The sequence below is a fragment of the Lepisma saccharinum genome, chromosome 1, assembly GCF_977018435.1.
Source record: "Lepisma saccharinum chromosome 1, izLepSacc3.1, whole genome shotgun sequence".
Taxonomy (NCBI): domain Eukaryota; kingdom Metazoa; phylum Arthropoda; class Insecta; order Zygentoma; family Lepismatidae; genus Lepisma; species Lepisma saccharinum.
Window position 1 is genome coordinate 19394194 of NC_139229.1, and position 12386 is coordinate 19406579.

At 37.4% G+C, this 12386-nt stretch overlaps 1 protein-coding gene across 1 annotated transcript in view; it reads right to left on the reverse strand.

The window, feature by feature from the left end:
• Fife (regulating synaptic membrane exocytosis protein fife) overlaps positions 1 to 12386 on the reverse strand; it is a 428989-nt gene that overhangs the window by 261978 nt on the left and 154625 nt on the right. The window contains exon 2 of the mRNA XM_083129431.1: positions 6604 to 7145. Within this exon, the coding sequence (XP_082985557.1) occupies positions 6604 to 6639 (36 nt within the window). The 5' untranslated portion in view covers positions 6640 to 7145. The remainder of the gene's footprint in view (positions 1 to 6603; positions 7146 to 12386) is intronic.

A 12386-nucleotide genomic window follows, 5' to 3' on the forward strand; every position in this document is an offset into this window, starting at 1 on the left:
TGGATTTATGGATGATTTATGTGTGTTATGTATATATATATATATATTTGTGAGAGCACGTCATTACTCTACGTTATATAAGTATACTTATTTTATAGTTATATCTATGTAATATGTATGCATACTATTTAATTATATATATATATATATATATATATATATATATATATATATATATATATATATATATATAGACACACACACGCATGCCTCTGTAATTGGAGATATCCTTTCTCTGTAGAAGGCAAATAAATAAATAAATTACAGTGATGTCGGAACTGGCCAAACATATTCACAAATGTTGTGAGTTTAACTTAAGTCCACTTTATACACAGATAAGATTCATTAGTTTATTTGTTTTATTTTACTTCGCTTTTCTGCCCCTTTTGGCTAGTCGCGAATATGAGGATGATATGATGAAAGAGCATTCAGAAAGAACAGCTGGGATTCGAACCCGGGACCCCTGGCGTCGTATCGCCACTCCGGCAGAAGGTCGACACGTAGATAAGCTGATCGAGACTGAACCTACAGTTTAAAGTGCGATCCGAGCCACTAACATCCTCCATCGGGTATCGAAATTGGGAATCCTTGATTACAAGGCACGACGTCACCACTACACCATTGGGGAGGCCCTTATATGAATGTTTCCTGGTAAGCTTATCAAATAAATCTGCGCCAAATGACATTTTCTACCTTGCCTCAGTCTCCTATCTGAAATATTACTTCCAGCTCTTAACATCACAACTACACGAGAATTAAATTAATCACAAACTACTTATAATTAAACAAATTCATTTTTCTTGTTGCAAACATTGAATTTTAAAGTAATGCACAACTACAAACATGAATTTCTTTCATCACTATTTGGTTTTCGACTGTATGCACATGTTTACATACTGCCTGACACGGTACTATACGATAGTGTAATTTCCCGCTTCAGAGGAAACGTAACCCACGTTTGCATGAGTGGAGATGTTTTTAGCATATTTCAACGCGAAGCGGCATTGTTTTTCTGCCTGGTTGTTCTACACGATATTCTTCTCATGTAAAACTAGGTATTCACGTACTGACTCGCAGTGACAACCCGCACTTTCCACGGTTCAACGGACATCGCTGTGCGCGGTGTTGCCACGTTGCACGTACATCTTTACTCCGATGAATAAAAATCTGCATAAAATCGGTTTCGCAATATCAATTGACAATGATGATGGATTTTAAAAGCAGATGCAAAGAGCTTCAAAAGAAGACCAATATGTATTTGTAGGACTATCCAAAATTGATATGAAAGTTTTTTTGACAAAATTTAAAAATTTGAAAGTTAAGAATTGCGTTTAAAACCTTTCTGCCTGCTTGCCATAGACAATTAAAAAGCTGAAAAAAGGGCGAAACTCTTATAGCATCCATGAAAGTCTTCGAGGAATCGGTGTGGCAGCTGGTTGAAGTGCCAGGAGAAAAATAAGTTAAAAGTGCAAACGTGTAACTGGAAAAATTAAAAACAATTCTTGATATACTTGAAGGTGAAAAATCTTTTCTTGACGATATGAATCCGGTTACTGTATCCTGTTTCATATATGGTCCAATTAGTTCTGTCGAAGAAGAGAGATCGTTTTCTATTATGAAAATGCATTCTTTCTGATAGACTGAATCAAGGAATGATAATAACAAAATGTGCAATCAAGGCAACAAAGGTAAAAACGTTATTTTCACGTAGATTTTAACTTTTTGACTGAAATTATATAAGTGACGTGGAATTTGCCACTTTTTTGTTTAGTGTGTGCCTGTTTATTTGATTTTTATGCCTATTTTCCACATTATAAATGCCTGTTTCCCTGCCTATTTTGAGCAAAAGGAATGCCTTAACTTCCGGGCTCTACATATAAGAAACGCATTGTTCTGTATCGTAATGTAGTTTTAATACTATGTCGGGACCGAACCAGAAACCCCAAGTTGTCTCTTGGGTGACGTAGCTATTCATGAGTATTCTCCTGAAAGTTATTACTAGCTTGGCCTAAAAGTGAGATGTGCGAGAGATCTCGTTCCTAGGAATGGCAAAATAATTGACTTGAATTAGAAATGGGTTTTATACTCTCCACGACTGAATCGATATGGACATTGTTAGGAAAAGGATCTTACTTGCCTTCCGTTCGGATGATGATTACTCCCAAAGATTGTCCTTTCAATAATGGCGATTGTCACATGTCTAACCTCCCTGTCAGATTTCACTCCGCTCACTCCTCACTGTCCAAAAACTGTTCTCCTCACTCTCCACACTCATCGACTCCCGTCTTTCACCATCAACACTCATCGACTGCCCCCTAACGTTTTGCGTAATTTCTTATTAAGCATTCCTTTGTCTGCTTCCTGTTAGGTTAAGGATAACAGCAGACTTGTCACTTTTACCCAATGCCTTAGGAACGATACGGTATTATTGAAGAGACTAGTCCTTTACTCCTCCTCCCACTTGTGACGCACCTGATCAAGATGCTTCATCTTTATTTAACAAGAGGAAGAAATATAAGTACTAACAGATTGCACCTAGCATTATACTATGACGCTCTCTCAATTTAAACAAACTTATTTCCATTTTTAAATTGATGTTACTTAGCGAATGCAAATCAACTAACAAATATTTCACGTCTCCTTTACGAGAAAAGTAGCGTAATTGTGAACCATTACATGAATGACTTAACCATTCCATTTTCAGGAATGCAATTATTTGTCTAGTGTCCTTTTCTGTCTTGTTCCGATGAAATCTGTGAACTAGGACCTGGCTCAAATTAACTTTGAAATGACACACATGAAAGCTGGGATCTGTGATAAATGTTGGGATCATTTATAATTTCTCTTCATGGACAGGTTTGTCTCTCCAGCTGACCTTTTAAATGTCCTCGGAGGCAAATGCTCGTTGTTTTAGTGAGATTTGGAGTTAAATGCATTCAGGAAATATATATCGCAGGTACAATTTTCCTCAAATGTATTATTAATCGCAGGTAAAATTTTCCTCAAATGTATTATTAATCGCAGGTACAATTTTCCTCAAATGTATTATTAATCGCAAGTACAATTTTCCTCAAATGTATTATTAATCGCAGGAACATTTTCCTCAAATTTATTAATCGCCGGTACAATTTTCCTCAAATGTATTAATCGCCGGTACAATTTTACTCAAATGTATTAATCGCAGGTACAATTTTCTGGGATGTGCGTTCGTGCGTTATTTAAGAGTTTAGAGGTGTTCTTGGAGGAGGAGAGCGTCGAGTGATTGATTCCGGTTCTGGGTTTGTTTACCAGTATAGTAAACATTGTATTTCTTTACGAGCATCCGTTACATCAATTTCATCTGCCTGAATTCATCCTCATCGTCGCGATTAGCTTAGAAAAAATTGAAGAACTACACAAAAATTTAAAAAATACAAATGTATAAGTGTTTTAACGAAAAGTGCGCTATTTCCGTGAAACTTTAAAATGCATAAAATGGTTGAGATGTTATTTGTAAATAGAATATCATTGTTATTATTGGGAAGGGGTTTCTATTTACTTACTCCCTAATCACGGCTATGATGCAATTGGATATCTAGGAATTGTGCATTGCTCTTACACACGCACGAGATTGCATGCAATTACAATTGATTGATTGACTGAATTGGTGTCTCAAGTCCACTTAATGCACAGTAAGGCTAATCGGGACTGAACCTACAGTTTAAAGTGGGATCCGAACCCCTATGTGCCTCCATCGGCAATTACAATTAGCATTTTAAAATAAAGTAGGATAATGTTCATAGAAATTTATTGCCTTCATATGGAAATTTCATAACTTTAAAATACTGTCGTATCATTTGCTTAAAATTTTATTTAATTGCGATTTGTAAATATTAATCGTCAGTTTAATTTTCGTCACATGAATTAATCACAGGTACAATTTTCCTCAATTGTATTAATCGCCAGTACTATTTTCGTCAATTGTAATCGCCAGTAATATTTTCCTTCCTCAATTGTATTAATCGTCAGTACTATTTTCCTCAATTGTAATCGCCAGTACTATTTTCCTTCCTCAATTGTATTAATCGTCAGTACGATTTTCCTCAATTGTATTAATCGCCAGTACTATTTCCTCAATTGTATTAATCGCCAGTACTATTTTCCTTAATTGTAATCGCCAGTACTATTTTCCTCAATTGTATTAATCGCCAGTACTATTTTCCTCAATTGTATTAATCGCCAGTACTATTTTCCTCAATTGTATTAATCGCAAGTACTATTTTCCTCAATTGTAATAATCGCCAGTACTATTTTCCTCAATTGTATTAATCGCCAGTACTATTTTCCTCAATTGTATTAATCGCCGTACTATTTTCCTCAATTGTATTAATCGCCGTACTATTTTCCTCAATTGTATTAACCGCCAGTACTATTTTCCTCAATTGTAATCGCCAGTACTATTTTCCTTCCTCAATTGTACGTATTAATCGCCAGTTATTTTCCTCAATTGTATTAATCGCCAGTACTATTTTCCTCAATTGTATTAATCGCTAGTACTATTTTCCTCAATTGTATTAATCGCCAGTACTATTTTCCTCAATTGTATTAATCGCTAGTACTATTTTCCTCAATTGTATTAATCGCCAGTACTATTTTCCTCAATTGTATTAATCGCAAGTACTATTTTCCTCAATTGTATTAATCGCCAGTACTATTTTCCTCAATTGTATTAATCGCTAGTACTATTTTCCTCAATTGTATTAATCGCCAGTACTATTTTCCTCAATTGTATTAATCGCTAGTACTATTTTCCTCAATTGTAATCGCCAGTACTATTTTCCTTCCTCAATTGTATTAATCGCCTGTATTATTTTGCTCCAACTATATGTTCTGAAACCACGTTTGGCACTTACTTTCGAGGTAGGGGCATGCTGCTGGCAGGGTTCAGAGTTCGAGTCCAGGGTCCAGGCATTTTCATTTGTGCTTATATCTTCAAAAAATGTAATTTTATCTACTTTCTTGCTCATCGTCGCGATTAAACTAGGGAGGAAAAAACACGTTAATAACCCAAACTACCAATTTGAAACTTGCGTGTTTGGCAGGCGATATAATATAATTGTCACTCTTTGGTTACCAGCTTTCCTTTCCGCTACAAGGAAAGTCTCTAATGAAGTTTGAACCAAGGGAGATGACATCTATATTTTAACACGTACAGAAGAGAGACGTGTAAGCAGTATTTGCATAATGAAGACTGGTACAAGTTTGCTCACACTGGACCGTATTTACTGAACACACAAGAGAAAGTAATTATTAATGTATTTCCCTTGCTCTTTCTTCAAAATATTTTCTTTAAGCATCACTGTATTGGAGCACCAAGAATAGTTTCGCCTGCGTGAAACCTCCCACTACAAGTGCTATGATAAGCACGATTACTGAATATTCATACTGATTCTGTATAATAACCAATTACTAATCCTCTTGGTAAGGTGGTCCCGGGTTCGATACCCAGTAGAGCCACATAGTGATTCGGATCCCACTTTAAACTGTAGGTCCAGTCCAAATTAGCCTTACTGTGCATAAAGTGGACTTAAAACACCAACTCAATCAATCTTGGTAAGGTAAAGTTCTCCCGTGCTTATTGTACTGTGTCATGAAGGCACAAATAGAGATGTAGGAGCAGGGTTCCAAACACATTTACGATATTTTGGGCATGATGTGATCAGCACCACGCTCCGGCTGTATAGATCCCCAGGGTTGTTTGCCTCCGGCTGGGAAATTCCCAGAGCCTCTATGTACACGGATCGTGTAGTCCCTTTTTAGCACAACGCAATGTGATTTATAACCTGGCTGCCATTTTAGGCGAAACGGGATATCCCCTTTCGCCTAAACTGGTTGAAAGGGAAATATTTCAAATGAGGGATATTGAACGTTCTCTCAACAGGGAGGTAAGTCCTCTGTTTTGTCATGTTAATTCATCCTTATCTCTCCGTGATGTCACACACCTGGTTATGTTAGGTGAGATATAACAATAACAAGAAGAAAATGAAGTGTCAATGAAGCTGCTTGTAGTTGGCAAACCAGCTAAACGTCAGAGATTGAACTGGAGACGCGTTAAGGATCGTCTCTGCCTACTAAATGATAGACTAAGAAATGGAGTCATGTATCCTTTTATCTTACAGAAAATACGACAAACGCCCCCGGCTGTTGGATCATGTAACAATGCTCCTCTTTAAAAGCAACACGTGACTATTTGGCACATGTAACTGTTCGTAATTAGCATTGGCACATGTTCCGAATTCTTTCGTATTTACGTTGATTACCGTCAAAATTTCCCTCACTTGCAATATTTCCCGTTTAGGCGAAACGGGATATCCCATTTCGCATAATATGGCTGACGGCTGTCAGACATGGCTGACAGGTGCTGATAAGTCATTAGGCGAAACGGAATTTGGCGAAATGAGATGCGATCGTAGGGACAATATAGACACATTTTCCGGCCTTAAATTTCTCAACTTGGGAATCTAACACCGCGGCTCCATCTAACATTTGCCCAGCCACTAAATATTTTCTAGCTCCTGAAAGTAAAAAGCCTTATTTTACAGTCAATTAACATTAAACACTTACCTTTTTCATAAACGACGTCACATTCGTGGGCCACATTTTGAACGCCAGCTTGTTTGTTGTTATTATCCACTTCACACTATGTAATTGACCTTAGGATTTTTTTAGAAGATGAGCCAGCGTCGAATTCAATCTTTTGTAGATATGAGGATGCTCTGGTTATCTGTGTTCCGAGTAAAACATGCAATGGAAACGAAAAAAAAACACTATCACGTAAGCACACCAACACCACACTATGGCGGGGGGAAACTGAACTATTTTATCTCCCTCCCGCGCCACGGAAGGTCACGTGACTCTGGTGACGGTGTAGTGTCACAGTGGGTCACGTGACTCGTCGCACGTTGAGTAGCAGTGTGCCTTTTGCCCCAACATGTACAGCTGAGGCCAAGTTCTCTTCCTCTTCATATTTGTTGCGTCACTAGTCGTCTCCCAGTTCTCCCGGCGTCTCGTTAAACGTGACCTTGGCGTAACTTTTCACACCTGCGCTTGGCACCGCTGGAGCACGTGTAAGTTCGTTCACCCATCTTCAACACACTGGCAGACACCTGCGAAAGAACAAAGACAGTAACATATTAGGCAACTGCCAAATTGATTGTGAAAGTAATTCAATAGTTCTCTGAATGTTAGTGACAATCACTGGCGTACGCATATTTTTTCCGGGGGGAGCTGATATTGTAAATGGATAATATATAGCTCCTTTATAAGGGGGCAGCATACACAGTAAGATATCTAGTATATTTAAAACTTTCCACACTCAAAAATGACAATCAGGGGTCATTTTAAGGGGAGTTTGCATTTACAACTCTGATTTTCCCCCAAGTTCTTCACTGGTTTCATTTGAAAATGTTGACTTTCTCAAAATTTCGATAAGGGGGCTGTAGCCAGTGGTGACAATGGTACTACACTACCATGCAATGTTAATTGGACATTATCCATTGTATAGTGCTTTAAACTATACTTATTCTAACACTACGTTTCGAGAGAGCACCTCTTCTCTCGAAACATAGTGTTAGAATAAGTAAACACTAGACAATGTAAAATGTCGAGTTAACATTGCATGCTAAAGTAATATAAAGAGAACAAAGCAGTAGATCTCTTCATGATATAAGTTAGACATAGATGGCATGGGCTTCCAAAATTTTTCTAACCTAAAATTCTATCCAATCTTGAAATACACAATCTTTCTCTTTGTAGTCAAGTTTAAGAATTGAAATTTCTTTACAGAATCATGAATGGAAAACTTTCTACTAATGAACTCTTGCCCGAAATATAGTGTTAGAATAAGTAAACACTAGACAATATATAATGTCGAGTTAACATTACATGCTAAAGTAATATAAAGAGAACAAAGCAGTAGATCTCTTCATGATATAAGTTAGATATAGATGGCACGCGCTTCCAAAATTTTTCTAACCTAAAATTCTATCCAATCTTGAAATACACAATCTTTCTCTTTGTAGTCAAGTTTTAGATTTGAAATTTCTTTACAGAATCATGAATGGAAAACTCTCTACTAATGAACTCTTGCCACTTTTTTCATATCCGAATTCCACCTACCAAGAGGAATTTCAACAACTTCTCTTACACAAAAGTCACTTGTAGCCTTAAACCCTCTACAGTTCATTAAATGATCCGCCAAACTCCTATCTCCTCACACAAACTTTCAAACCGGCGTACATCAAGCAACTGTAGAGTTAATAATACGGGTTTTACTGTCATTCTTATTATTTCATGTGTATGTACATTTAACTAAGCTACTTTTATGTTCATTGTTGATATCCTGACATAAACTGGATTTATTCTGTGTTGAGGATATTTCAAATAAATAATTCAATTTTGCGTCGCCAAAGTTTCCGAGTTCGAGTCCTGGCTTTAACATCACATGTTTATAGTGGATTTATAGTAGATGTCCGTACATTTAATCTCATAATTATCTTAAAATCTTAAGACTGATGAGTCCATAAGTTTAATTTCCTAACAAATTGTAAGGACCTATTACTCTTACATTATTAAGAAAACATTCAAATAACTTGTACGTGTATAAGTTAACCTCTTTGTGATTTATGGCAAACAAATTAAAAATACTTAAGATAAAAGAGAGAGAAACAGAGATAGACAAAGAGAGAGAGAGTTTAGAAAGAGGAGAGACGGAGATAGAGAGAAATGAAAGGGGGAGGTATGAAGGAAGAGCTGATAATAGAGAGAGAATGAGGGACCTAAACAGATAAAAGAAAAATTGCTTTCATTCAAGACACTTACATGAAAACAAAAACCATGTAAGACGCAATAAAAGATAAGCATGCACCCAAAGATAATTCTGAAGACAAAAAAAATGAAAATCTGTGTGAGAAATCGCCATATCCTCAGTTCAGACAGCGATAAGTAGCGGAGAAATGTTTGTTCTAAGTCCATTTTATGCTTAGATAGACTAAACGGGACTGGCCCTACAGAGTAAAAATGCATCTGAACCAATGTGCAATATACCCCACCGTGGATGGAACCCCTTTGATTGATATATTTGTATACTGATGCTTGTTAACGGACAATGATATATATTTCCTCCGAATGCTGAGAGGTATACTATTAATTAATATCTCCACAGGAGTTTGTGAAACTACAGACAGGATATCCGTGTAATTGAATTCAGCAAACAGAATGGTAAACACGAAACCGAGCTTTGAGATTTGGATTCAGAGCTTTATTGATGAAAAAGGCAAATATTTTTTATCATTACATGCAGTAACCAGTGCATTATTTACAGTACAACAGTATCGGCAACGGTTTCTCTATTTGAGCAATGCAGTGAACGCCCTTGTTTCACAAATCGACTCGTGTTCAGTACACAGTTGGGGGAATATACGCGTATTTGCACACTGTAAACAGCAAAGCTCACCTTCATGGAGTGTAAAGCAATACAAACGCCATGGTCATGCTAAATGTTGCAGGAAACTTCAGAATGAGGACAACTAAAGCAACGGACGGATCTTCTATGATGGGGCGGGGGTGGGGGGGGAGTTTCAGAGGTCCTAAGTTCCAACCCTGGTAAAGGCATTAGATGCGTCATTGTGTTTGTCCCATCACCTATTTCAGCATTCATTCTCATGGCTGCTATTAAATTATTTTATTCATCTTTCTACCCTTTTTTCCCCTTTTCGCTAATCAAGATGTGAATAAATAGTCATAATCAGGGTTGTTAAAGGTCCAGGAATTTTAAATAAATTCAGTTCCGGTCCAGGAGAGAAAATCAGCAAGCGTAAGTGGGTTCTGGATCGTAAAGAACCTTTTTATCTGTAGAGTACTTTAATTCGGTCCAGAAATTTTTTCCGGATCAATTTAAATACGGTCCAGGAATCTTTTTTCCGGATGAATTTAAATACGGTCCAGGAACCTTTTTTTCCGGATGAATTTAAATAGGTCCAGGAACCTTTTTTCCGGATGAATTTAAATACGGTCCAGGAACCCTTTTTTCCGGATGAATTTAAATACGGTCCAGGAACCTTTTTTTCCGGATGAATTTAAATAGGTCCAGGAACCTTCTTTCCGGATAAATTTAAATACGGTCCAGGAACATTTTTTTCCGGATGAATTTAAATACGGTCCAGGAACCTTTTTTTCCGGATGAATTTAAATACGGTCCAGGAACCTTTTTTCCGGATGAATTTAAATACGGTCCAGGAACCTTTTTTTTCGGATGAATTTAAATACGGTCCAGAAACCTTTAATCCGGATGAATTTAAATACGGTTTAGGAACCTTTTTTTCCGGATGAATTTAAATACGGTCCAGGAACATTTTTTTCCGGATGAATTTAAATACGGTCCAGGAACATTTTTTTCCGGATGAATTTAAATACGGTCCAGGAACCTTTTTTTCCGGATGAATTTAAATACGGTCCAGGAACCTTTTTTTCCGGATGAATTTAAATACGGTCCAGGAACCTTTTTTTCCGGATGAATTTAAATACGGTCCAGGAAAATTTTTTTCCGGATGAATTTAAATACGGTCCAGGAACCTTTTTTCCGGATGAATTTAAATACGGTCCAGGAACCTTTTTTTCCGGATGAATTTAAATACGGTCCAGGAACCTTTTTTTTCCGGATGAATTTAAATACGGTCCAGGAACCTTTTTTCCGGATGAATTTAAATACGGTCCAGGAACCTTTTTTCCGGATGAATTTAAATACGGTCCAGAAACCTTTAATCCGGATGAATTTAAATACGGTCCAGGAACCTTTATTTCCGGATGAATTTAAATACGGTCCAGGAACATTTTTTTCCGGATGAATTTAAATACGGTCCAGGAACCTTTTTTCCGGATCAATTTAAATATGGCCCAGGAACCTTTTTTTAGATCAATTTAAATCCGGTCTAAGTTCCGTATTGAAATGAAACAATACGCAACTTGGATCGAATTTAAATTGTGCGGTATCCAATAGAATCCATTAGAATTTATAGGTTATTAGAGCATAAAACCCTGGTCATAAAATGAAATTAATGAAATGACAATCACAGCTCTGAGGATTACGTCAGAACCTTGCCAGTCTGGAAAATGCAGTCCAGGGTCTGCTATCTGAAAGAGCAGAGTCTTTAGAAATGGTCTCCCATTTCACCCTGAAACGGACGCTTGAAAAACAGTGTGTTACATCTATAGCTTGACCAGTATCGAACCTGGGACATCGGGCTTCAAACGTTATCCACGTCGGCCCAATTGTAGTCATAGAAATCAGTAATTAAATTTGGTCAACAATACTAGCTCATCAAAATGGTGATGGACGACTCTTTACATGGAAATGTAAATTGTAGTAGAACAAAACGAGTTTGTCATTTTCCACTTGAAATATGAATTCCCAATGTGAAGCAAGGGAGATAGCACTCGTATGATACATTGTCCTTCCGGTAATATTTACGAGAATAGAAATTGCCTTGCCTCACAGAACAGCTGGTTCAAAAACATGCAATTAATACACGTGCCTGTTTATCGCTGAACACTTCCCGCACCCCACCCCTTCACAGAACACCCGTTAAATCAGCAAATTTGCCCCGGAATGGGAGAATCTGTACATTTCAGGTCGGAAGCTGGGGGAAGAGATTAGCTTGATGTCGGGGCACAAAGAACCTGCATTGAAACAATAAATATGTTTTGCAGATTAATTCACCGTAAATCATTCAGATTGGTGAGGGCTCCTGTCACATGCATAACCCCAATCTCTCTCTCTCCGGCACAATGGTGGTTTGGGAAGCACCACTCTCCCACTGTTCCCATGCACCAAGATAACATGTGGAGGTTCAGTATTGTGCAAATCAAGAGAAAGTAGTTTAGGAAATGGGATAGCAGTGTTCTGATGTAATGTACTGCCTTCACCAATTGTCCTGTGCGCTATCTGAGGTTCTGATGGTGAGAGGTTTGGCAATAACACGGACGACTCGGGAGTCGATTCCGTAACGTCCCGTGAGCAAAGATGGCTCTTGGGTTCATTCAGCCTCATTAAAATGGGTACATTAGAGTAATTCGAAACTATCCTTTAATTCTTTGTTGGAGACGTTATTTGTTTTTGTTCCGCAACAGGTCCGGAACCTTTTTTCTTGAACAATTAAAATTCGGTCCAATTTGCTTATTATTTTATTGAAAAAGTTCCTGGACTCTATTTAAATTCACCCGAAAAAAAAAGGTTTCCTGGACCGTATTAAATTCATCCGGAAGAAAGGTTCCTGGACCGAATTGAAACACTTTAAACATTAAAAGGTTCTTTACGGTCTAGAACCAACTTACACATGCTGATTTTCTCT